The following is a 27,462-nucleotide window of genomic DNA, read 5'->3' on the forward strand; positions in this document are numbered from 1 at the left end:
GCTGTGCGCCGACGCGTGAGGTCTGGCAGCCATGGTGGATTCCGGGTCGGCGGTGCAGCGCTCTCTGCTGCAGCTGCAGGAGGCCTTGTCTGCAGCGGACCGCTGCAGCGCGGCGGTGGCCAGTCATCAGCTGATCCGGGGGCTGGGGCAGGAGTGCGTGCTGAGCGCGAGCCCGGCGGTGCTGGGTGGGTACGGCCTGCGGCCCCACAGCCCGCTTCTCCCGCCGCTGGATGCAGCGCTATGTTCGTAGACAACCAGTGACTGTGGGCCGCCAGCGTTCTGTGGATGTGTGTTAAAGTGACTTGCTATACTGCTTTCTTTCCTGGCAGGGGAAAGGTGCTCCAAAACCAGGGTTGGTGAAAGTGCCCCAATCTGGCAATTGGCTGTGCAGAGTCGGGGGACAGAACAAGAGGAAAGTTTACTTTCGCTTTAATCTAGCCTAAAAAAAAAACTTTTTCCAGACTCTTGTATGTGCTGGCCTGCTTTTCAGAAGCATTGCGCAAATACAAATGAAAAGGCATTCTGTTCTTTTAACTTTTTAAGCAATGCCTGGATGAGAACATTTCTCTATGCAAAAGTGCCTCTTTTAAGCACTTTTAAAATATTTTGCGTGAGAATTTCTGACGATGCTGTATGGTACCTCTTTGTTGTCAACGCTGTACTAATGGGAAATTTAAAAATTAACATGCTTTCTAGTCTCAGAATTAGTAAACTAGAATTCTTTTTGTTTTTTTAGTGATTTCTTCATAAAGCAGTTACAAGTTTACTTTTAATATTCAGTGTGTGTCTCTTCTTTAGGTTATAGAGTGACTTGTTTTCTTTTGCTGCTGTAGTAAATACTGTAAGCTTGGTTTAAAACAACACAAGTTTGTTAATCTTACAGTTCTGTAGCCTGAAAGCCCAACACCGGTCTCACCAAGTTGAAACCGAGGTATCAGGCAAGGCCATTTCCTATCTGAAGGCTTCAGGGGAAAATTCATTTTTATTCAGGTTAGAATTCCTTGGAGCTGTGGGAGTGAGGCCCCTTTTTGGTGTTGGTGTTCCTGCCCACATTTCTTGGATTATAGTCCCCTCCTCCAAACTCAAAGCCGCTAACACTCCCACCCCCCAACCATCCGACATAAGTAGCATTCCTGCTTGAAATTTTCCTCCTGATCCACTGGTAAGGGCCTATGTGATTATATTGAGCCCACGGGTAATAAAGGATAATCTCCCCATTTTAAGGTCAGCTGATTAACAACCTTAATTCCATTTGCAACCGTAATTGCCTTTTGCATGTAAAGGTAACATATTCACAGGTGTGAGACATTGGGGATTAGGGCTCTAGCATCTCCGGGGGCCATTCTGCCTCCTGCATCCTTGTGGAACATTGCCTGGTTTCCTTGTCGGTATAGCAGCTTTAGGCTAGTGTTTTACCACTTATGAGGATGAACTGAGAAACACATTGCCCTTTGGGGGCAGTTTATGTAGTGCTTCTTGGCAGCGCTCTTAACACTTTTTCTTTTCTTTCTTTTTTTTGTCCAGCGTTACAGACTTCCTTAATTTTTTCCAAAGATTTCGGTTTGCTTGTATTTGTTCAGAAATCACTTAGCATTGATGAAGTAAGTTGAAAATTTTCATTTTTCTTTCCCTGTATAATTCCTTTATGTTAGAGTGATTCTTATTCTTACCCATATGTTTACTATAGTGTTTATTTTTTTTCATATAGTTCCGTGATTGTAGAGAAGAAGTCCTAAAATTTTTATGTATTTTCTTAGAAAAACTTGGTCAGAAGATCACACCTTATTCTCTTGACATTAAGGTAAGGAGGAAAAAAATATACCTCTTTATACCAACACCCATTTTGATTTATGGTGTTAAACTTGAATTTTTAAAATTTCCACCTTGTTTGGAAGTTTATTTCTGTTTGATTGTGTTAAGAGATGAAGTGGGCTATTCAATTTTTTACTTTTTTAGTTTTAATAAGCTAAGGCTCTTATCAACTATTTTGATAGCATTTTGCACACAGGATAAATAAGACCTTTTGTAGGAAGTCATACTTTTTGGAATTGTGGGGAGATTTCAGAATACTTTAGAAAGCAGTTTTGATGAGCTCTCCCATTTGGTAAGAATTCATATTTCCTGCAGTTCATGGGCTCTCTGACCACAGTCTGGAAAGTGTGCCTTTCTTGTGCCCATCCTCCTCCACCCTGCCTTACCTGGTGCTTCATAACTTACTATGGAACTAGCAATTGTAAATAAAAGTTGTTCTTCTTCATACTTACACTCTCAACAAGCGCCACATTCTAAGTGAGTTGTTTTAATTGGTCCTAAATTTGCTCCTAGTTCTGGGATGCTAAGAGTTGATGAAGAAGTATGTTTTCAACCTGAGGTAACTTATAAGAGGTTATTTTACAAATTATAACTAGCTCTAATATATAAGCTATTTTTAATAATGGTCAGTCTTTTTTATATAGGGTTTTCTTTTCTTTTGACTTCTAGTCTTTTTGGATTGGAATCTTAATATTTTAAAAAATTGTCTCAGTGGTAGGAGTAGTTAACATTTGCATAGTGGTTCATAACAAAGTTCTTTGATGAACAGTTTATCTTGTTTTTGCCAAGACTGTGAGATAGTAGTCTTACTCTCTCTAGCTTGCAAATGAGACTTAGAAGTTAAGAAACTCACCCAAATCTTGGAGCCAGACTGCCTACTTATGGAGGGCTGCTTCTGTCATCACACTGTGGTTCCTGTGGGGTCCCAACTGTTCTCTGAATAGACTTGGTTACCTTTTTAAAAAAAATTTTTTAAGTATCATTGATATACAATTGTATATGAGTTTCAGATATACAGCACAGTGGTTCAACAGTTACCCATATTATTAAATTCTCAGCCCTTCGAGTGCAGTTACTATCTGTCAACATAGATGTTTCAGAACCAATTGACTGTATTCTCCATGCTGTACTACTCTCCCTGTGACCACCTTACATGATTGAGAATTTTTGTGTCCCTTTATCCCCCCTCAATCCCCCATTGTAGCCACTAGTCACTTCTCAGTATCTGTGAATCTACTGCTGTTTTGTTTATTCTGTTTGGCTTTGTTTTTTGTATTCCACAATAAGTGAAATGATACGGTATTTGTCTTTCTCTGCCTGTCTTATTTCACTTACCATAATACCCTCTAGGTCCTTCCATGTTTGCAAAAGGCAGAATTTCTTTTCTTTTTACGGTTTAATAATACTCTATTGTGTATATATACCACATATCCTTTATCTATTCATCTATTGATGGACAGGTTGCTTCCATACCTTGGCTGTTGTAAATACTGCAGCAGGAAACATAGGGGTGCATATATCTTTTCAAATCAGGGTTTTTGTTTTCTTTGGGTAAATTCCTAGAAGTGGAATTAACTGGGTTGAATGTACCATGACAACATGGTAGTTGTACCAATTGACATTCCCACCAACAGTGTAGGAGGGTTCCCTTTTCTCCGCATCCTGGCCAATACTTGTTAATTTATTGTCTTTTGGGTAATGCCCATTCTGACAGGTTTGAGGTGATATCTCATTGTGGTTTGATTTGCATTTCCCTGATGATTAGTGACATAGAGCATCTTTTCATGTGCCTTTTGGCCATCTGTATGTCATCTTTGGAGAAATGTCTGTTCAGGTCTGCCGCCCATTTTTTTAAATTTTTTTTTAGATAATTATTTTTTATTGAAGGGTAGTTGACGCACAGTATTACCTTACATTAGTTTCAAGTGTACAACACAGTGATAAAACATTTATATACATAATTCTAGGTTCCAGCTATCACCCTACCAAGCTGTTACAATATCTTGACTATATTCCTTATGCTATACATTACATCCCGGTTACTTATTTATTTTACTATTGGAAGTCTGTCCTTTTTTTTTTTTTTTTTTTTGTGAGGGCATCTCTCATATTTATTGATCAAATGGTTGTTAACGACAATAAAATTCTGTATAGGGGAGTCAATGCTCAATGCACAATCATTAATCCACCCCAAGCCTAATTTTCGTCAGTCTCCAATATTCTGAGGCATAACAAACAAGTTCTTACATGGAGAACAAATTCTTACATAATGAATAAGTTACATAGTGAACAGTACAAGGGCAGTCATCACAGAAACTTTCGGTTTTGCTCATGCATTATGAACTATAAACAGTCGGTTCAAATATGAATACTCATTTGGTTTTTATACTTGATTTATATGTGGTCTGCCGCCCATTTTTTAACTGGGTTATTTGTGTGGGTTTTTTGGTGTTGAGGCATAAAAGCTGTTATATATTTTGGATGTTAACCGCTTGTTGGTTATGTCATTTAGGAATATATCTTCTCATACTATAGGTTGCCTTTTTGTTCTGGCGATGGTGTCCTTTGCTGTACAGAAGCTTTTTAGTTTGATATAGTACCACTTGTCCCTTTTTTATGTTGTTTTCCTTACCTGATGATATGTGTCTAGCAAAAAATTGCTCATACTTATGTTCAAGAGGTTTTTGCCTGTGTTTTCTTTGCCTTAGTTACCTCTTTATTCTTCATTCTTTCTTTTTTGATGTAAGGCAATAAGTGCTATGGGAAGTATATAAGGAAGAGTAACTTTTAAAAAAATCCTGCTGAGCTCTCCGTCTATTTTGTGTTTCTGTGGTTATTGTTATTACCATAGCATATTGCAACAATGTTTTCAGTAATGTTTAATCTGTCCATCACATATTCTAATATTATACTTTTAACAGCTAAATGTTAACTTGTGGTCTGTCATATGTCAGTCTTGCTTCTCTCAGAGATGTAGTTTTAGCTATTGTTAAGTCTTAGTTATAAGAAGTAAGATGTTATCTTATTGGTGATTTTGGTATGTCTCCTTTTAAAACCTAGAAAACTTGTACCAGTGTTTACACGAAAGATAAAGCTGCTAAGTGTAAAATTCCAGCCCTCGATCTTCTTATTAAGGTAATTTTATATTTCTAAGTACATATATTTTATATTAAACATATAACTTAGAAAACTGAAAACTAGAGTTTTGGGTTGTGTTTTGGATGAGAGGTGGTGAACGAAGTCCTGAGTTACATCAGTGTGTGGATGAGATGTGCATTTCCCACCCACAGCCTGACTTCTCTGGCTGTCTTGTCTCAGACTCCTCAGGCAGCAAGAAGAGCTGGGTGTGAGGGGACCCGAGGAGAGCAGGGAAGATGTGTGCGGTGCCCTGTTTCTCTTAAGCTAATGGCGGTGAGAACTGCCAGGACCCACCCCTTGTGTCTCTGAGTTTTCCCTAAAGGTGGGCCATGAGACTGGGTCTTCATTGTGTTGAGTGGGCTTTGGGGCTCACTCTTACCTGCATCTCAGGTGCATCTCCTTTTTGCATCTTAATTTGAGAATTCCTTTTGGTCTAGTTGGTCCCTGTCTTCACCGCCTCTCAGAGAATGGTCAGGTCCTATCATTGGTTCCTTGGGGGTGTAAAATGAAGCTTGTACCCTCTTCTCCCATTGTAGCCCCTGTGTTCTTCCACCGCCCACCTTAACCACTCTCCCAAATAATCTGGCTAGGTAAAAGTGCTGAGAGGCCAACTGTAAATCCCACAGAGACACATAATTCTGGAACTTTGCTGTCTACAAACACACTTAGGAAGGTGAAGCCTTTAGTTATTTTTCTCTTTAGACAATGCTGCTTTGTATTCTTTTAGTTACTTCAGACTTTAAGAAGTTCCAGACTCATGGATGAACTTAGAGTTGGAGAATTATTTAGCAAATTCTATGGAGAAATTGCATTGAAAACAAAAATAGCAGATACAGGTGAGGTGCATTTAAATGTTATTTTTAAGTGTTTTTACAAATTAGCATTAAAAAATTTAGTATAAAAATTAGGTTTTTTCCTACTAAGGTATTATATACTTTACAGATGACTCTTTTTTTTACTGAGAGCAAACCAAAATTGAAACAAACAAAAACCATGTGTGAAGATTTTGCTTATAAAATTTTAATCTTTACAAAACAATTTCTTTAAATAGATAACTCACAATGCATGTCAAATATGACTTAGTCTATAATAATGGATTTGCATAAAACTTATCAGGAAAGATTCCAGCACATAAAACTAGATATTTTGTATTATTGTGAAATTACCTTTGAAACTAAAAACCCTCTCATATTCTTTTCATACATTTTTAATTAAATGTAATCTTAGGCCTTCATTTGTCTAAAATTTATTTTTCAGTTTTAGAAAAAATATATGAACTCCTAGGAGTATTAGGTGAAGTTCATCCTTGTGAGATGATAAATAATTCAGAAAATTTGTTCCGTGCTTTTCTCGGTGAACTCAAGACCCAGGTATGGTAAACTTTATGATATTTTGCCTCCATAGATTTGGTTGTATTTTTCTCTTTTCATGATAATCATCTTAAAACTCTCCTTGTAGATGACATCAACAGTGAGAGAGCCTAAACTACCTGTTGTGGCAGGGTGTCTGAAGGGATTGTCTTCACTTATGTGTAACTTCACTAAATCCATGGAAGAAGGTATTGCCTCACTTCACTTGTCTTTATTCAAAAACTCTAAGTCTAAATGAATTACCTGTGTATTTTTTTGAACTCTTAACCAATTGTGAATTCACCTAAGTTGTGAGAAATAATACAGAGATTCCATACATCCCTCTACTGTGTCTCCTAGAGATGACATCTTTCAAAACTGTAGTACAGGGGCACAACTACAGTACTGACACTGAGAAAATCTAGTGCCCTTACTCAAATTCACAAGTTTGATGTGTGCACATTTGTGTGTGTGTATTTAATTCTATGAAATTTCATCACATGTAGATTTGTGTATGCACTGCCTCAGTCAAGGTGCTGAATAGTCCCTCACTATGAGGATCCTCCCTGCTTCCCTTTCATAGCCATAGCCATCGCTCTCCCTTCCCCACCTCTTGCAACCTCTAATGATCTATCTCCATCTTGAATTTTGTCATTTCAAGGTTGTATAAATGGACTAATGGACTGTAGTACATAACTTTTTGTTACTGGCTTTTTTTTACTTAGTGTAATGTCTTCAAGGTTCATCCCTGTAATGACCTGTGTCAGAATTTCCTTCCTTTTTAAGGCGGAATAATATTCCATAATATGAATATACTATATTTTGTTTATTCATTCATCGATCAGTAGACACTTGGGTGGTTTCTACTTTTTGACTATAATGAATAATGCTTTTGGAAAATGGGTGTACAAAGATCTGTTTGAGTCCCTGCTTTCATTTTTTTTTTTGTTTATGTACTGAGAAGTGTAATTGCTAGAACTTATAGTAATTCTGCATTTTTGGAGGAATTGCCATATCGTTCTCTACAGATAACTGTTTAACATTACCACCAGCAACCACCACAGGTTTCAATTGCCCTACATCCTCACCAATACTTATTTTCTGTTTTTTTTGATAATAGCCATTCTAATGGGTATGAAGTGGTATCTCATGATTTTGATTTGCATTTCCCTTATGAGTAGGTGTTGATGTCAAGTGCTGATGGGCTATTTGTATATCTTCTTTGGAGAAACCTATGTTCAAGTCCTTTGCCCATTTCTTAATCAGATCATATGACTTTTTGTTGTCAAGTTGTAGGAGTTCTTTATATATCCTAGATAGCAATTCCTTATCAGATACATGATTTGCAGATATTTTCTCCCATTCCATGAGTTGCCTTTTTATTCTATTGACTGTGTCCTTTGATGCACAAAAATTCTTTTCTTTGTCCTGATGAAGTCCACATAAAATAAAATTTATTTTTTCTTTTGTTGCCTGTAGTTTTGGTGCATATCCATAACATCATTGCTAAATTACTGTTGAATTGTTTTGTGCCTTTGTAAAAAGTCAGCTGGGCATATATTTCTGAGTTCTCTGTTCTGTTCTTTACCTGCCTGCCATCACCACACTGTCTTTTTGACTAATTATATAATAAGCCTAATGTTGAGTAAAATCCTCCCATTCTATTATTATTTTTCAAAACCATTTTAGTATTATATGGCCTGTATTTTTCCATGTAAATTTTAGAGTACATTTGTGTCTGCAAAAAGCTTTCCTTGGATGTTGATAGTCACTACATTAAACTATGTATTATTTGACATATTTACTATGTTGAGTTCTCCTATCCATAGACAGTCTATCTCTACATTTATGTAGGTCTTCTTTGATCAGCATTTTGTATTTCTGTGGATGCAGATACTTACCTTCCAATTTTAAGTTCTGTTTAATATACTTTCTTCAGAGTTATCAATGGTGTTTTCCTATAGTACCTCAAAATTAAAGGTTTTGAGGATAATACAGCTGTGACATTATAAACATTATGAAACTCATTTCTTTTTAAAAGGCATATAAAATTTTTAGCTCTAAAAGATTCTTTAAAAGAAAAAAACCTCTTCTTCGTTTTTGTTACCATTTTTACTCAAATAGGCAAATACTTTACCTCCTATTTTTGCTTTTATTAGGTTGAAACTTATGAAATTCTAATATCCTGTATTTTTAAGTTCTGAAATCAATGATTTTTTGCAAAAATAGCGATTTCATATGTGTGAATCTAATATTTCTACTCATCCTTTCTTTATTACCTCTTACCAAGAATATTGGAGTAGCCCTGTGATTTCTCTTTCTCTCTCTTCTTTCTCATCTCTCCCATATCCTGTTATCAGCTTCCACTCCGTCAAGTTCTTGTTCAAAGATCACCTATGTTATGAAGCCTTTATGATTCCCCTGAGCTGAGTAGTGACTTCTTCTGGCTTCTGTATTTCTCTCTGTTACAGCACTGACTAAAATGTGCTTTTAATTTATCAGGTTATATGTTTATTTTGTTACTTGACCCTGTTGGGAGGTAATACTGCTTATTTGTCCTTGTATTTGTTTGGCATATTAATTGACATCTTCAGTGAACATACATAATTCAAGAAAAATAATACTCATTGTTCATTTACTATGGGCTAAAGATTATTATAAACATGTTGGAAGGAAAATTCCTGTAATAACTAAAACAGGTAATAGTATGTCTATTTTATAGATTAGAAAACTAGAACTAAAGCAAGTTAAATAATTGCATAAGTTGCACAACTAGTGTGATAGGCAGAACAGTCACCCCAAGGAGGCTCTTATTCTCTCCCCTAGAACCTGTGAGTATGTGGACCACAAGGTAAATGGGAAGCAAGGTTGCTGATGCAGTTAAAGTTGCTAATCAGCTGACCATGACATAAGGAGATTATCCAGGGGGCCCCATATGATCACAGGGCTCTTAAACGTGGGAGAGGGAGGCCTGAGAGTCAGAGTCATGTCAGAGTGTCCCTGTGAGAAAGACTTAACCAGCCACTGCTGGCTCTGAAGATGGAAGGGGACCATGAGCCAAGGAGTGTGAGTGGCCTTTAACTGGAAAATCTGGGGAAGACAGCCCCCTAAAAGCTCCCTAGAAAGGAACACAGCTTTGTTGACACTTTGATTTTATCTTTTATTATATTGATTTCCAAAGTAGATATTTTTTATTTTCTTTTATGGCATTATCCTATATACATGCTGATGTTTCTCTCATCTTAATTCCTCTCTGACCCCCTTCTCCCTCTATCTACTATCATATCTGGGCTCTGTTTTCAAGTATATCAATCCTGGCAATCAGAGCAAACAATTCTTGAGCCTCTGCTGTTTGCAAGTCACTGTCACAAGGGCGGAGACCTCAGTGATGAATGAAACATGATTTCTGGATAGCTGCAGGGAGTACTGGTGGGAGTAGTTACAGAATAATTGTGATGTCCATCCATCAGGCAGGATAAGAGCCTCAGATTATAGTTGTGTGCCTGTTTTATCTTCCCTTTCAGGTAGTATTCCCTTAGGTAATAAGTTTGCTAAGGTCAAAGATCATATTTTATTCATATTTGTAATTTGGCATATGCTGTTATTCAGTAAATGCATGGGATATTGGGAGAGAAATGACGTATTTAGCCTTGTTTAATCCTCCTAACAACTCTAAAAGAAGGCGTATAGTGTTCCTGTTTACAGGTGAGAAAACAGGCTCTGAGAGGTGATCGATAGCTTGTAAGTGATGAGTAGGACTTGTTATTCCAGAGTTCTTCCTGCCTCGGGCTGTATAACGGCATGCAGTTCTGAGCTGGATTGAATGAGGTATGTTAATTCTGAATTCACAAGAGACAGTTGGGATTCATATAGACGTGAAGCTGTCTGAACTAAAGCTGCTGTAAAGTCGTTGGTGAGATTTCTCAGATGATGCTGTTATAATTGGTAACACAAGCTTTTTTTTCCCTCAGATCCCCAGACTTCAAGGGAGATCTTTGATTTTGCCCTAAAGGCAATTTGTCCTCAGGTAGGATTCATATTACTCTGTCTCTTGCACAGCTGAGATTTGCAGTCATCAAATATTGATGGTAAATTTTTTTTTAATAGATTGATCTGAGGAGATATGCGGTGCCCTTAGGTAAGATTCTATAATGAAGTATAGAATATTTCAGATTATTAAATTAATGTCTTGAGTAAACTTTCACTTAAACTACAAATGAAAGTAAGTATGCTAACGTCTTTCATGTGTGTTTCACATGCAGTTATTTACAGGGAGGCTTTTGGAGACTTGCTCCTAGCAACACGCACTCCAGTCAGATGGTCACACTCAGATTGCACGATTAAAAAAAAAAAAGATGACCTTAAGAGCATCTTTCAGGAGATCCAGATTGTTTGATTCTGACTTGATCTAAATAAACCCTGATCCTACTTCTGAACTTTGGTTTGGGGGTCATTGGCCTGTAGATTGAAGTGGAGTTTGGTGGTATTAGTACTCTGGTGAGGGTCCCTGCATCATTACAGTGTCATGATGCTGGCTCTTCACGAACAGTTTTAATTTTGATGTCTACCTGAAGCTTTCTTAGTTCTTTGTCTGCCTTCTCCTGTCCTGTTTTAAATGTAATGGTTTTGCAATTGCAGCTGGCTTATGCTTATTTACTCAGCATGCATCTCAGTTCAGCACCTGCCTTCTGGATAACTACATTTCTTTGTTCGAAGTGCTGTCAACGTGGTGTAGCCACATAAATATAGAGTTGAAGAAGGCTGCATATTCGGCTCTGGAATCTTTTCTGAAACAGGTACTACAAATACAACTTTCACTTTAAAATACTACTGCCATGCAAAAATTTAAATTCCAGTCTTGCACATGCACATTTGAAAAATAAATGCACGAGGATCCATCAGCTTCTGTAGTATTTACAGAAAAAAGCTTGGTTATTGATCAGCCTCATGGGTGGCCACAGGACTGAAAGAAAACTACTCAGATAGCAGATCTGATCAGAGCATCAGAGCCAGGATTGGGGCGACTCTAATGGATGAAGGTGGCAATGAGGATGTTGGAAGGAAGGTCAGGGATCCTTTAAGCCAGGGGCAGCCAGGTGGGAGTGAGAAACCACATCTCCCAAGAGGTGAGGGTCAGCTGTCATATTAAGATAAGATGTGTTTCTCATGACTGTAAGGAGATCACATTTGCCCTTCTATGTTTTCCATCTAGATATGATGTGGTTGTAGAATTTGGGCCTCCAGGTTTAGAAATGTGTCTTAGTTGGCTAAGGAGGATATTCTTGTGTTTGTGTTCTGAGCATCCAAGGAGTCTGAAAATATCTGCTGTTCAAGGTAGGCTTATGGCAGTAGGCTGCTTGGCTTGGCTGTAGGGGAAACTACAAGAGTCACAACAGAAGTTTTCTTTGGAGCAATGTTATAAATGGCTGTTACATTTTTTTAAATTAATTTTTTATTAAAGTATGATTGATATACACTCTTATGGAGGTTTCACATGAAAATTAATGTGGTTACTACATTTACTCTTATTATCAAGTCCCCACCCACCTAGATCCCAATGCAGTCACTGTCCATCAGTGCAGCAAGATGCCACAGATCAACTATGTGCCTTCTCTGTGCTACACACTTCTCCCCGTGATCCCCCACACCATGTATACTAAACGTAATACCACTGAGTCCTCTTCACCCTCCCTCCCCACCTGCCCTCCCACACCCCTTCCCTTTGGTAAACACTAGTTCATTCTTGGAGTCTTTGAGTCTGCTGCTATTTTGTTTCTTCAGTTTTGCTTCATTGTTATACTCCACAAATGAGGGAAATTATTTGGCATTTGTCTTTCTCCACCTGGCTTATTTCACTGAGCATAATGTCCTCCAGCTCCATCCATGTTGCAAATGGTAGGATTTGTTTGTTTCTTATGGCTGAATAGTATTCCATTGTGTATATGTACCACATCTTCTTTATCCATTCATCTACGGATGGACACTTAGGTTGCTTCCATTTCTTGGCTATTGTAAAAAGTGCTGCAATAAACATAGTGGTGCATATGTCTTTTTGAATCTGAGAAGTTCTATTCTTTGGGTAAATTCCAAGGAGTGGGATTCCCATGTTAAATGGTATTTCTATTTTGAGTTTTTTGAGGAACCTCCATATTGCTTTCCACAATGGTTGAACTAGCTTACATCCCCATGCACATTTGAAAAATAAATGCAAGAGGATCCATTAGCTTCTGTAGTATTTACAGAAAAAAGCTTGGTTATTGATCAGTCTCATGGGTGGCCACAGGACTGAAAGAAAACTACTCAGATAGCAGGTCTGATCAGAGCATCAGAGCCAGGATTGGGGAAGTAGGAGGGTTCCCCTTTCTCCACATCCTTGCCAGCATTTGTTGTTCTTAGTCTTTTCTATGCTGGCCGTCCTTACTGGTGTGAGGTGATATCTCACTGTCGTTTTAATTTGCATTTCGCTGATGATTAGTGATGTGGAGCATCTTTTCCTGTGTCTGTTGGCCATCTGAATTTCTTCTTTTGAGAATTGTCTCTTCATGTCCTCTGCCCATTTGTTAACCGGGTTATTTGCTTTTTGGGTGTTGAGGTGTGTAAGTTCTTTATATATTTTGGATGTTAACACCTTGTCGGATATGTCATTTACAAATATATTCTCCCATACTGTAGGATGCCTTTTTGTTCTGTTGATGGTGTCCTTTGCCATACAGAAACTTTTTAGTTTGATGTAGTCCCATGAGTTCAATTTTGCTTTTGTTTCCCTTGTTCGAGGAGATTGGTTCAGGAAGAAGTTGCTCATGCTTATATTCAGGAGATGTTGGCCTATGTTACCTTCTAAGAGTTTTATGGTTTCATGACTTACATTCAAGTCTTTAATCCATTTTAAGTTTACTTTTGTGTATGTGGTTAAATAGTAATCCAGTTTCATTCTCTTGCATGTAGCTGTCCAGTTTTGCCAACAAGAGGTTGTCATTTCCCCATTGTATATCCATGGCTCCTTTATCATTTATTAATTGACCATACATGGTTGGGTTTATATCAGGGCTCTCTATTCTGTTCAGCTGGACTGTGGGTCTGTTCTTGTGCCAGTACCAAATTGTCTTGATTACTGTGGCTTTGTAGTAGAGCTTGAAGTTGGGGAGCGTAATTCCCCCAGCTTTATTCTTCCTTCTCAGAATTGCTTTGGCTGTTCGAGGTCTTTTCTGGTTCCATATGAATTTTAGAACGATTTTCTATAGTTCGTTGAAGAATGCTGTTGGTATTTTGATAGGAATTGCATTGAATCTATAGATTGCTTTGGGCAGGATGGCCATTTTGACAATATTAATTCTTCCTATCCATGAGCATGGGATGAGTTTCCATTTATTGGCATCTTCCTTAATTTCTCTTAGGAATTTCTTGTAGTTTTCAGGGTATAGGTCTTTTTCACTTCCTTGGTTAGGTTTATTCCTAGGTATTTTATTCTTTTTGATTCAATTGTGAATGGAATTGTTTTCCTGATTTCTCTTTCTGCTAGTTCATCATTAGTGTATAGGAATGCAACAGATTTCTGTGTATTAATTTTGTATCCTGCAACTTTGCTGAATTCAGATATTAGTTCTAGTAGTTTTGGAGTGGAGTCTTTAGGGTTTTTTATGTACAATATCATGTCATCTGCAAACAGTGACAGTTCAACTTACTCCTTACCAATCTGGATGCCTTTTCTTTTTTTTTTTTTTTTTTTAAATAATTATTTTTTATTGAAGGGTAGTTGACACACAGTATTACATTACATGAGTTTCAAGTGTACAACACAGTGGTAGAACATTTATATACATAATTCTAGGTTCCAGCTATCACCCTACCAGGCTGTTACAATATCTTGACTATATTCCTTATGCTATACATTACATCCCGGTTACTAATTTATTTTACCATTGGAAGTCTGTCCTTTTTTTTTTTTTTTTTTGTGAGGGCATCTCTCATATTTATTGATCAAATGGTTGTTAACGACAATAAAATTCTGTATAGGGGAGTCAATGCTCAATGCACCATCATTAATCCACCCCAAGCCTAATTTTTGTCAGTCTCCAATCTTCTGAGGCATAACAAACAAGTTTTTACATGTAGAACAAATTCTTACATAATGAATAAGTTACATAGTGAACAGTACAGGGGCAGTCATCACAGAAACTTTCGGTTTTGCTCATGCATTATGAACTCTAAACAGTCAGTTCAAATATGAATACTCATTTGGTTTTTATACTTGATTTATATGTGGATACCACATTTCTCTCTTTATTATTATTATTTTTAATAAAATGCTGAAGTGGTAGGTAGATACAAGATAAAGGTAGAAAACATAGTTTAGTGTTGTAAGAGAGCACATGTAGATGATCAGGTGTGTGCCTGTAGACTATGTGTTAATCCAAGCTAGACCAGGGCAATAAAACATCCACGTATGCAGAACATTTCTCTCAGAACGGGGGGGTGAGGTTCTAAGCCTCACCTCTGTTGATCCCCAATTTCTCACCTGATGGCCCCCCTGCGACTGTGCCTGTCTTAGGTTGTTCCTCCCTTGAGGAATCTTACCCGTCTCTGGCTAACCAGTCATCTTCCGGGGCCATACAGGGAAATGTGAAGTTGGTAAGTGAGAGAGAAGCCTTATTGTTTGAAATGGTTAGCTTTTTACTTCTTTGCATATTTATGCCCTGTGGCTTCTATGCCCAGCATTTGTCTTGAGGTATCTTTACCACTTGGAAGAATTATGATACTCGGTAAATTTGATATGAGGCACGAATTCTATTTAAGGGTTGTAATTAGGAAGGAAGAAGAAAAGGTATAGAAGTAGCAGGCGGAAGAAAACATGGGAAGATTGATTATTTCTTTGATATATCTTCTTGTAGAGTAACTTCAGCATGTACAGGTTTTAAGCTACTACTTAAATTGCACACACACATTAACATAATAGGAGTATAGTTACATAACCAAAGCATATCTGTAATTACCAGCCATCTGCAGTGAAACCAAGAAAACCAGTTAGGCACCTTAGGCATTTGTGAATGATTTGTGAAATCTATGATATGGTGGATATTGTCCAACTGAACTTGAACAGTCTGAGAGAAATCAGACAAATTAAAACAACCCATTCCTGGGGACTGTTCACATGCCATATGTTCTTTTAACAGTAAATAGTTTGTAGTTGTAAGACTTTGGAGCGCTACAATTTGCACTTCTCCAAATTCTTGGTTGAGTACCAACAGTATAGATCCAGTCCAATTTTGTTGTTTTACTGTATGCACAGGCCAGCTTAGATATCTCCTTCCTCATTCCCATGGCAAGTCCAGGAACTGGTGGGATGAGTGCATCTACAGCTGTAGCAGTGCGTGGATCTTTGTTGGGGTTTTTTGATGATCATCTTCTGGCATGAGTCTTCCAGAGAGTGCAGATGTTGGAAGTTCTTTTTCATATCGTATCTTAGTTCATTTTCGGGGTAGCCCAATTAGGCTTTGATCCTCTGTATAAACACAAACAGACCCTTTGCCTACACTTTTATATGCCCTTTATACCCTTGTGTAGAACTCGTTGGAGGTTACCACACAGAAACTGCCCTTTTTTTTTTTTTCTATCACTAATCTACACTTACATGACGAATATTATGTTTACTAGCCTCTCCCCTATAAACCCCTTTACAGTCACTGTCCATCAGCATAGCAAAATGTTGTAGAATCACTACTTGCCTTCTCTGTGTTGTACAGCCCTCCCTTTTCTCCTACCCCCCCATGCATGTTAATCATAATACCCCCCTACTTCTCCCCCCCTTATCCCTCCCTACCCACCCATCCTCCCCAGTCCTTTTCCCTTTGGTACCTGTTAGTCCATTCTTGAGTTCTGTGATTCTGCTGCTGTTTTGTTCCTTCAGTTTTTCCTTTGTTCTTATATTCCACAGATAAGTGAAATCATTTGGTATTTCTCTTTCTCCGCTTGGCTTGTTTCACTGAGCATAATACCCTCCAGCTCCATCCATGTTGCTGCAAATGATTGGATTTGCCCTTTTCTTATGGCTGAGTAGTATTCCATTGTGTATATGTACCACATCTTCTTTATCCATTCATCTATTGATGGACATTTAGGTTGCTTCCAATTCTTGGCTATTGTAAATAGTGCTGCAATAAACATAGGGGTGCATCTGTCTTTCTCAAACTTGATTGCTGCGTTCTTAGGGTAAATTCCTAGGAGTGGAATTCCTGGGTCAAATGGTAAGTCTGTTTTGAGCATTTTGATGTACCTCCATACTGCTTTCCACAATGGTTGAACTAACTTACATTCCCACCAGCAGTGTAGGAGGGTTCCCCTTTCTCCACAGCCTCGCCAACATTTGTTGTTGTTTGTCTTTTGGATGGCAGCCATCCTTACTGGTGTGAGGTGATACCTCATTGTAGTTTTAATTTGCATTTCTCTGATAATTAGCGATGTGGAGCATCTTTTCATGTGTCTGTTGGCCATCTGTATTTCTTTTTTGGAGAACTGTCTCTTCAGTTCCTCTGCCCATTTTTTATTTGGGTTATTTGTTTTTTGTTTGTTGAGGCGTGAGAGCTCCTTATATATTCTGGACGTCAAGCCTTTATCGGATGTGTCATTTTCAAATATATTCTCCCATACTGTAGGGATCCTTCTTGTTCTATTGATGGTGTCTTTTGCTGTACAGAAGCTTTTCAGCTTAATATAGTCCCACTTACTCATTTTTGCTGTTGTTTTCCTTGCCCGGGGAGATATGTTCAAGAAGAGGTCACTCATGTTTATGTCTAAGAGGTTTGTGCCTATGTTTTCTTCCAAGAGTTTAATGGTTTCATGGCTTACATTCAGGTCTTTGATCCATTTTGAGTTTACTTTTGTATATGGGGTTAGACAATGGTCCAGTTTCATTCTCCTACATGTAGCTGTCCAGTTTTGCCAGCACCACCTGTTGAAGAGACTGTCATTTCCCCATTGTATGTCCATGGCTCCTTTATCAAATATTAATTGACCATATATGTCTGGGTTAATGTCTGGATTCTCTAGTCTGTTCCATTGGTCTGTGGCTCTGCTCTTGCGCCAGTACCAAATTGTCTTGATTACTATGGCTTTATAGTAGAGCTTGAAGTTGGGGAGTGAGATCCCCCCTACTTTATTCTTCTTTCTCAGGATTGCTTTGGCTATTCGGGGTCTTTGGTGTTTCCATATGAATTTTTGAATTATTTGTTCCAGTTCATTGAAGAATGTTGCTGGTAGTTTCATAGGGATTGCATCAAATCTGTATATTGCTTTGGGCAGGATGGTCATTTTAACGATATTAATTCTTCCTAGCCACGAGCATGGGATGAGTTTCCATCTGTTAGTGTCCCCTTTAATTTCTCTTAAGAGTGACTTGTAGTTTTCAGAGTATAAGTCTTTCACTTCTTTGGTTAGGTTTATTCCTAGGTATTTTATTTTTTTTGATGCAATTGTGAATGGAGTTGTTTTCCTGATTTCTCTTTCTGTTGTTTCATTGTTAGTATATAGGAAAGCCACAGATTTCTGTGTGTTGATTTTGTATCCTGCAACTTTGCTGTATTCCGATATCAGTTCTAGTAGTTTTGGGGTGGAGTCTTTAGGGTTTTTTATGTACAGTATCATGTCATCTGCAAATAGTGACAGTTTAACTTCTTCTTTACCAATCTGGATTCCTTGTATTTCTTTATTTTGTCTGATTGCAGTAGCTAGGACCTCCAGTACTATGTTAAATAACAGTGGAGAGAGTGGGCATCCCTGTCTAGTTCCCGATCTCAGCGGAAATGCTTTCAGCTTCTCGCTGTTCAATATAATGTTGGCTGTGGGTTTATCATAGATGGCCTTTATTATGTTGAGGTACTTGCCCTCTATTCCCATTTTGCTGAGAGTTTTTAACATGAATGGATGTTGAACTTTGTCAAATGCTTTTTCAGCATCTATGGAGATGATCATGTGGTTTTTGTCTTTTTTTTTGTTGATGTGGTGGATGATGTTGATGGACTTTCGAATGTTGTACCATCCTTGCATCCCTGGGATGAATCCCACTTGGTCATGGTGTATGATCCTTTTGATGTATTTTTGAATTCGGTTTGCTAATATTTTGTTGAGTATTTTTGCATCTACGTTCATCAGGGATATTGGTCTGTAGTTTTCTTTTTTGGTGGGGTCTTTGCCTGGTTTTGGTATTAGGGTGATGTTAACTTCATAGAATGAGTTTGGGAGTATCCCCTCCTCCTCTATTTTTTGGAAAACTTTAAGGAGAATGGGTATTATGTCTTCCCTGTATGTCTGATAAAATTCCGAGGTAAATCCATCTGGCCCGGGGGTTTTGTTCTTTGGTAGTTTTTTGATTACCTCTTCAATTTCATTGCTGGTAATTGGTCTGGTTAGATTTTCTGTTTCTTCCTGGGTCAATCTTGGAAGGTTATATTTTTCTAGGAAGTTGTCCATTTCTCCTAGGTTTCCCAGCTTGTTAGCATATAGGTTTTCATAGTATTCTCCAATAATTCTTTGCATTTCCGTGGGGTCCGTCGTGATTTTTCCTTTCTCGTTTCTGATACTGTTGATTTGTGTTGACTCTCTTTTCTTCTTAATAAGTCTGGCTAGAGGCTTATCTATTTTGTTTATTTTCTCGAAGAACCAGCTCTTGGTTTCATTGATTTTTGCTATTGTTTTATTCTTCTCAATTTTATTTATTTCTTCTCTGATCTTTATTATGTCCCTCCTTCTGCTGACCTTAGGCCTCATCTGTTCTTCTTTTTCCAATTTCGATAATTGTGACATTAGACCATTCATTTGGGATTGCTCTTCCTTTTTTAAATATGCTTGGATTGCTATATACTTTCCTCTTAAGACTGCTTTTGCTGTGTCCCACAGAAGTTTTGGCTTAGTGTTGTTGTTGTCATTTGTTTCCATATATTGCTGGATCTCCATTTTGATTTGGTCATTGATCCATTGATTATTTAGGAGCGTGTTGTTAAGCCTCCATGTGTTTGTGAGCTTCTTTGCTTTCTTTGTACAGTTTATTTCTAGTTTTATGCCTTTGTGGTCTTAAAAGTTGGTTGGTAGGATTTCAATCTTTTGGAATTTTCTGAGGCTCTTTTTGTGGCCTAGTATGTGGTCTATTCTGGAGAATGTTCCATGTGCACTTGAGAAGAATGTATATCCCGCTGCTTTTGGATGTAGAGTTCTATAGATGTCTATTAGGTCCATCTGCTCTACTGTGTTGTTCAGTGCTTCCGTGTCCTTACTTATTTTCTGCCCAGTGGATCTATCCTTTGGGGTGAGTGGTGTGTTGAAGTCTCCTAGAATGAATGCATTGCAGTCTATATCCCCCTTTAGTTCTGTTAGTATTTGTTTCACATATGCTGGTGCTCCTGTGTTGGGTGCATATATATTTAGAATGGTTATATCCTCTTGTTTGACTGAGCCCTTTATCATTATGTAGTGTCCTTCTTTATCTCTTGTTACTTTCTTTGTTTTGAAGTCTATTTTGTCTGATATTAGTACTGCAACCCCTGCTTTCTTCTCACTGTTGTTTGCTTGAAATATGTTTTTCCATCCCTTGACTTTTAGTCTGTACATGTCTTTGGGTTTGAGGTGAGTTTCTTGTAAGCAGCATATAGATGGGTCTTGCTTTTTTATCCATTCTGTTACTCTGTGTCTTTTGATTGGTGCATTCAACCCATTAACATTTAGGGTGACTATTGAAAGATATGTACTTATTGCCATTGCAGGCTTTAAATTCGTGGTTACCAAAGGTTCAAGGTTAGCCTCTTTAGTATCTTACTGCCTAACTTAGCTCGCTTATTGAGCTGTTATATACACTATCTGGAGATTCTTTTCTTCTCTCCCTTCTTGTTCCTCCTCCTCGATTCTTCATATGTTGGGTGTTTTGTGCTGTGCTCCTTCTAGGAGTGCTCCCATCTAGAGCAGTCCCTGTAAGATGTTCTGTAGAGGTGGTTTGTGGAAAGCAAATTCCCTCAGCTTTTGTTTGTCTGGGAATTGTTTAATCCCACCGTCATATTTGAATGATAGTCGTGCTGGATACAGTATCCTTGGTTCAAGGCCCTTCTGTTTCATTGTATTAAATATATCATGCCATTCTCTTCTGGCCTGTAGGGTTTCTGTTGAGAAATCTGACGTTAGCCTGATGGGTTTCCCTTTATAGGTGACCTTTTTCTCTCTAGCTGCTTTTAACACTCTTTCTTTGTCCTTGATCTTTGCCATTTTAATTATTATGTGTCTTGGTGTTGCCCTTCTTGGATCCTTTCTGTTGGGGGTTCTGTGTATTTCCGTGGTCTGTTCGATTACTTCCTCCCCCAGTGTGGGGAAGTTTTCAGCAATTATTTCTTCTAAGATACTTTCCATCTCTTTTCCTCTCTCTTCTTCTTCTGGGACCCCTATAATACGGATATTGTTCCTTTTGGATTGGTCACACAGTTCTCTTAATATTGTTTCATTCCTGGAGATCCTTTTGTCTCTCTCTATGTCAGCTTCTATGCGTTCCTGTTCTCTGATTTCAATTCCATCAATGGCCTCTTGCATTCTATCCATTCTGCTTATAAACCCTTCCAGAGTTTGTTTCATTTCTGCGATCTCCTTTCTGGCATCTGTGATCTCTTTCCGGACTTCATCCCATTTTTCTTGCGTATTTCTCTGCATCTCTGTCAGCATGTTTATGATTCTTATTTTGAATTCTTTGTCAGGAAGACTGGTTAGGTCTGTCTCCTTCTCTGGTGTTGTCTCTGTGATCTTTGTCTGCCTGTAGCTTTGCCTTTTCATGGTGATAGGAATAGTCTGCAGAACTGGGACGAGTGACGGCTGGAAGGACTTCCTTTCTTGTTGGTTTGTGGCCCTCCTCTCCTGGGAGAACAGCGGCCTCTAGTGGCTTGTGCTGCGCAGCTGCGCGCAGACAGGGTTTCTGCTTCCTGCCCGGCTGCTATGGAGTTAATCTCCGCTGTTGCTGTGGGCGTGGCCTGGCTCGGGCAGCTACTCGAAAATGGTGGAGTCGCGTTGGAGCAGGAGCTGCTGGGAGGCTATTTATCTCCGTAAGGGGCCTCCCTGCTCCCTGCAGCCCAGGGGTTAGAGTGCCCAGAGATCCCGGATTCCCTACCTCTGGATTAAGTGACCCGCCCTGCCCCTTTAAGACTTCCAAAAAGCACCCGCCAAAACAAAACAACGACCACAAAAAAAAAACAAGAAAAAAATTTTTTTAATTAAAAAAAAAAAAAAATTTTTAATTAAAAAAAAAAGGTGGTCGTTCGTTTTTCTTTATTCTCCGGTGCCAGCCTCAGGCCTCTGCTCACCGGTCTTTCTGCCCTGTTTCCCTAGTATTGGGGTCCCTGTCCCTTTAAGACTTCCAAAAAGCACTCGCCAAAACAAAGCAGCAAAAAAGCAAAAAAGAAAAAAAAAATGGTCGCGCGCTTTTCTTATGTCCTCTGTCGCCCAGCCTCCAGTGCCTGCTCACTGTTCTTGCTACCCTGTTTTCCCAGTATCGAGGGCCCTGCACTCTGGCCCGAATGGCTGGGGCTGGGTGTTCGGCAGCCCTGGGCTCCGTCTCCCTCCCGCTCTGCCTGCTCCTCTCCCGCCGGGAGCTGGGGGGAGGGGCGCTTGGCTCCCGCGGGGCCGGGGCTTGTATCTTACCCCCTTCGCGAGGCACTGGGTTCTCTCAGGTGTGGATGTGGTCTGGATATTGTCCTGTGTCCTCTGATCTTTATTCTAGGAAGGGTTGTCTTTGTTATATTTTCATAGATATATGTTGTTTTGGGAGGAGATTTCCGCTGCTCTATTCACGCCGCCATCTTCCGCCCCCACTCCTTTTATTTCTTTATGTTGTCTGATTGCCATGGCTAAGACCTCCAGTACTATGTTGAATAGAAGTGTGGAAAGTGGGTGTCCTTGTCTTATTCCTGATCATAAAGTAAAAGCTTTCAGCTTCTCGCTGTTAAGTATGATGTTGGTTGTGGGTTTGTCATATATGGCCTTTATTACATTGAGGTACTTGTCCTCTGTACCCATTTTCTTGAGAGTTTTTATCATGAATGGATGTTGAATTTTGTCGAATGCTTTTTCAGCATCTATGGAGATGATCATGTGGTTTTTGTCCTTTTTGTTGATGTGGTGGATGATGTTGATGGATTTTCGAATCTTGTACCATCCTTGCATCCCTGGAATAAATCCTAGTTGATCATGATGGATGATCTTTTTTATGTATTTTTTAATTCGGTTTGCTAATATTTTGTTGAATATTTTTGCATCTATGTTCATCAGGTATATTGGTCTGTAATTTTCTTTTTTTTGTGGTGGTGTTGCCTGGTTTTGGTATTAGAGTGATGCTGGCCTCATAGAAGGAGTTTGGAAATATTCCCTCTTCTTGTACTCTTTGGAAAACTTTAAGGAGGATGGGTATAGGTCTTCACTAAATATTTGATAAAATTCAGCGGTGAACCATCTGGTCCAGGTGTTTTGTTCTTAGGTAGTTTTTTGATCACCAGTTCAATTTCGTTGGTGGTAATTGGTCTGTTCAGATTTTCTGTTTCTTCCTTGATCAGCCTTGGAAGGTTGTATTTTTCTAGAAAGTTGTCCATTTCTTCTAGGTTATCCAGTTTGTTGGCATATAATTTTTAATAGTTTTCTCTCATAATTCTTTGTATTTCTGTGTTGTCCATAGTGATTTTTCCTTTCTCATTTCTGATTCTGTTTATGTGTGTAGACTCTTTTTTTCTTGATAAGTCTGGCTAGCGGTTTATCTATTTTGTTTATTTCTCGAAGGACCAGCTCTTGCTTTTATTGATTCTTTCTGTTGTTTTATTCTTCTCGATTTTATTTATTTATGCTCTAATCTTTATTATGTCCCTCATTCTACTGACTTTGAGCCTCATTTGTGCTTCTTTTCTAGTTTTTTTAATTGTGATAGTTCTTCTTTCCTGAAGTAGACCTGTATTGCAATATACTTTCCTGTTAACATAGCCTTCACTGTGTCCCACAGATTTTGCAATGTTGAATTATTGTTGTCATTTGTCTCTATATATTGCTTGATCTCTGTTTTTATTTGGTCATTGATCCATTGGTTATTTAGCAGCATGTTGTGAAGCCGCCATGTGTTTGTGGGGTTTTTCGTTTTCTTTGCGTAATTTATTTCTAGTTTCATACCTTTGTGGTCTGAGAAACTGGTTGGTACAATTTCAAACTTTTTGAATTTACTGAGTCTCTTTTTGTGGCCTAGTATATGATCTCTCCTGGAAAATGGTCCATGGGCACTTGAGAAGAATGTGTATTCTGTTGCTTTTGGGTGTAGAGTTCTGTAGATGTCTGTTAGGTCCATCTGTTCTAATGTGTTGTTCAGTGCCTCTGTGTCCTTATTTATTTTCTGTCTTGTTGATCTGTCCTTCAGAGTTAGTGGAGTGTTGGAGTCTCCTAGAATGAATGCATTGAATTCTATTTCCCCTTTTAATTCAGTTGTGCTCCTGTGTTGGCAGCATAGATATTTATAATGGTTGTATCTTCTTGTCAGATTAACCCCTTTATCATTATGTAATGTCCTTCTTTGTCTCTTGTGACTTTCTTTGTTTTGAAGTCTATTTTGTGTGATACAAGTACTACAACTCCTGCTTTTTTCTCTCTATTAGTTGCATGAAATATCTTTTTCCATCCCTTCACTTTTAGTCTATGTATGTCTTTGGATTTAAAGTCAGTCTCTTGTAGGCAGCATATAGATGGGTCTTGTTTTTTATCCATTCAGTGACTGTATGTCTTTTGATTGGTGCATTCAGTCCATTTACATTTAGCGTGATTATCAATAGGTATGTACTTATTGCCATTGCACACTTTAGATTCATGGTTATCAAAGGTTCAAGGTTACCTTCCTTACTATCTAAGAGTCTAACTTAACTCAGTTAATATGCTATTACAAACACAATCTAAGGGTTCTTTTCTTTTTCTCCTCCTTTTTCTTCCTCCTCCATTCTTTATATATTGGGTATCATATTCTGTACTCTTTGTCTATCCCTTGATTGAGTTTGGGGATAGTTAATTTAATTTTGCATTTGCTTAGTAATTAGCTCTTCTACTTTCTTTACTGTGGTTCTGTTACCTCTGGTGACAGCTAGTAAAGCTTAGGAACACTTCCATCTATAGCAGTCCCTCCAAAATAGTCTATAGAGATGGTTTGTGGGAGGTAAATTCTCTCAGCTTTTGCTTATCTGGAAATTGTTTAATCCCTCCTTCAAATTTAAATGATAATCTTGCTGGATAAAGTAATCTTGGTTCCAGGCCCTTGTGCTTCGTTGCTTTAAATACATCATGCCACTCCCTTCTGGCCTGTAAGGTTTCTGCTGAGAAGTCTGATGTTAGCCTGATGGGCATTCCATTGTATGTGATCTTATTTCTCTCTCTGGCTGCTTTTAATAGTCTGTCTTTATCTTTGATCTTTGCCATTTTAATTACTATATGTGTTGGTGTTGTTTTCCTTGGGTCCCTTGTGTTGTGAGATCTGTGGATCTCCATGGCCTGAGAGACTATCTCCTTCCCCAGACTGGGGAAATTTTCAGCAACTACCTCCTCAAAGACACTTTGTATCCCTTTTTCTCTCTCCTTCTTCTGGTGTCCCTATAATGTGAGTATTGTTCTGTTTGGATTGGTCACACAGTTGTCTCAATATTCTTTCATTCTTACACATCTTTTTTTCTATTTGTGCCTCAGCTTCTTTGTATTCCTCTTCTCTAGTTTCTATTTGATTTATCGTCTCCTCCACTGTATCCAGTCTGCTTTTAATACCCTCCATTGTGCTCTTCAATGATTGGATCTCCAACCGGAATTCATTCCTGAGTTCTTGAATATCTTTCCATACCTGCATTAGCACGTTAATTATTTTTATTTTGAACTCTCTTTCGTGAAGAGTCATGAGGTCCATGTCATGTTTCTCAGGGGTTATATTAATTTTACTCTGAACCAGGTTCCTTTCGCATTTTATATTTGTGTATGGCGCCCTCAAGTGTCTGGAAGCTCTACTCTCTGCAGCTGCTCAGCCCCTGAAGCAATGTCGGGGGTTGCAGGGGAGTGGTACTGGTGCCTGGGGGGAGGAAAGAGCTGTTTCCTGCTTCCTGGCTGCGTGCCTGTCTCCACTTCCTGAACCAGTGGGCTGAAATGGCCCTTAAATTTGCCAGTTATCCCTTGAAGCCCTCTTTGAACTGTTGCGCAGGTAATACTCTGTAGTAAGGATATACTGCAGTTGGTTTATGGGCGTTGGGTTGTTTCCAGTTTGGATCTATTTTAAATAAAATAAGAATATTTGAGACCAAATATTTTTGTGGACAAGTTTTCATTTCTTGAAGTGGGATTGCTTGGTCCTATAGCAGGTATGTATTAGACTATAATAGAAACTGCTGACCTCTTTTCCAAACTGGCTCTGCCATTTTACATTACTACCAGCAATACAAGGGAATCTGTCACCCCACGTCCTCATCGACACCTAGCACTGTTGGTCTTTTTAACATTAGCCCTTCTAATTGGTGTATGATGTTATCCTATTGCAGTTTAATTTGAATTCCTGTGGTAACTGTTGATAGTGATCTTTTTTTGCCTGTAGTTGTTAGCCATTCTTTTATCTTGTGAAGTATTTGTTCAGTTAGTTTGCTCATTTTAAAATTTGATTGTATGTGTTTTTATTAATGAGTTTAAGAGTTCTCTACATAATTTGGATGTAAGTCTTTTTCTAAAAATATTACAAATAGTTTGCTTTCTCTTACCTTTTCATTTTTTTAATAGTATCTTTCAAAGGGCAGAAGTTTAAAAAATTAAGTCCTATTTACCAATTTTCTATCTGCTTCCTCTTTGTGTGTCCTACTTAAGAAGTTTTTTGTCTATCCCACGTTTGTGGACATTTCTTTCTGGTTTTCTTCCAGAAGGAAGAAGGTAGTTTAGGTCTATAATCCATTTTCAGTTAGTTGTAGTGCATAGTGTAAGGGTTGAAGTTGATTTTTTTTTTTCTCCCATATTTTGGTTTGGGCACTGTTTGTTGAAAAGACTCTTTTTTCTCCATTGACTTACTTTGGTACCCTTGTCAACAATCAGTTGGCCTCTTGTGTGGGTCTGTTTGTGGACCTGTTTTGTTGTGTTCACTTTTTATCTGCTCTTAATGTCAGTTTCTCACCGTCTTGATTACTCTAGCTTTATGTTATGTCCTGAAATTAGGTAGAGGGTGCCCTCCAGCTTCTTCCTTCATTCCATTATTGCTTTAACTATTTTATGTGCATTTTTAAATTTAAACATTACTCTTGTGGGAAAGAAATTATTCTTTTTTAATTCAACTTTATATAAAGTTCTTGTGAAAAACATTGCAGGTTAGTAGTACCATACAATTAAAACAGTATAGAAGAGTACAGAGAATGAACTGTTAAAATTTCCTTCAGAGGGTGAGAATGGGGAGGGAGAAAGAGAGACCTCTCCACATAAAGGAGTATTCATAATTTCTGTAGCCTTAAGATTTTCCACAGTATTGGGTATTTCCTGTTAGCACATTGAAATCTACTTGATTACTTATTAATGGCAACATAGCTGATCTCTATCATTATATTTATGAGTCAAATGTTTTAACCTATTGTCTACTGTTGGGTAATTGTTTCCAAGTTTTTGCTGCTCTATGAAGAAAACAATTGGCTAAAAAGGATGTTTCTTGAAAGTACAATAATAAAAAATTAGAAATTCCAAATGTGTAAATATTATAGTATATTCAATGAAGACTACTCTGTAATTAAGTAAAATGATGTTTGTGTGCTTCTTCAGTAACATGTTCATGATATGCTTGAGAAAAGAAATTGTGAAGCAGTGTGTATGATGTCCCATTCTTGTAAAGTAAATGGGGAGCAAAGTGCCTGGAAGGACATAAATACTTAGATTCTTTCCATTCTTGTCTTTCACAGTCTGCCCTGAAATTGGGAATGTTTTGAACACTGTGTTCTTGCATTCAGGCTATTGCCACTTAGTTTGGTAGATAGTGATCCTACTTACTTATCAAATAAATAGTTCTTATTTCCCTTGCCTCACCTAATTTAATTATTGCTTGTAGTTTATTTTTCTGAAAATGAGATGCTTGGTCTTTCGGATTGTTTTGAACTCTTTTGTGTTGCCCTTAATGAGGCACCCAGTCTGT

General features: G+C 38.2%; 1 protein-coding gene across 3 annotated transcripts in view; it reads left to right on the plus strand.

The window, feature by feature from the left end:
• Positions 1-2: 2 nt before the first annotated feature.
• PRKDC (protein kinase, DNA-activated, catalytic subunit) overlaps positions 3-27,462 on the plus strand; it is a 214,933-nt gene continuing 187,473 nt past the window's right edge. For 2 of the 3 annotated variants that reach the window (XR_005032648.2, XM_036925479.2), the window contains exons 1-10: positions 3-185; positions 1,525-1,601; positions 1,709-1,801; positions 4,873-4,947; positions 5,678-5,786; positions 6,208-6,320; positions 6,409-6,508; positions 10,271-10,326; positions 10,407-10,437; positions 10,938-11,095. Coding sequence is in view for 2 of the 3 variants with exons in the window: in XM_036925479.2 (XP_036781374.2) it covers positions 32-185; positions 1,525-1,601; positions 1,709-1,801; positions 4,873-4,947; positions 5,678-5,786; positions 6,208-6,320; positions 6,409-6,508; positions 10,271-10,326; positions 10,407-10,437; positions 10,938-11,095 (966 nt within the window). In the remaining variant the exon portion in view is untranslated. Of the gene's footprint in view, positions 288-1,524; positions 1,602-1,708; positions 1,802-4,872; positions 4,948-5,677; positions 5,787-6,207; positions 6,321-6,408; positions 6,509-10,270; positions 10,327-10,406; positions 10,438-10,937; positions 11,096-27,462 lie in introns of all 3 variants that reach the window. The other variant, XM_057498091.1, reaches the window with a different exon arrangement.

Source organism: Manis pentadactyla, chromosome 3 (genome assembly GCF_030020395.1).
Source record: "Manis pentadactyla isolate mManPen7 chromosome 3, mManPen7.hap1, whole genome shotgun sequence".
Classification (NCBI taxonomy): domain Eukaryota; kingdom Metazoa; phylum Chordata; class Mammalia; order Pholidota; family Manidae; genus Manis; species Manis pentadactyla.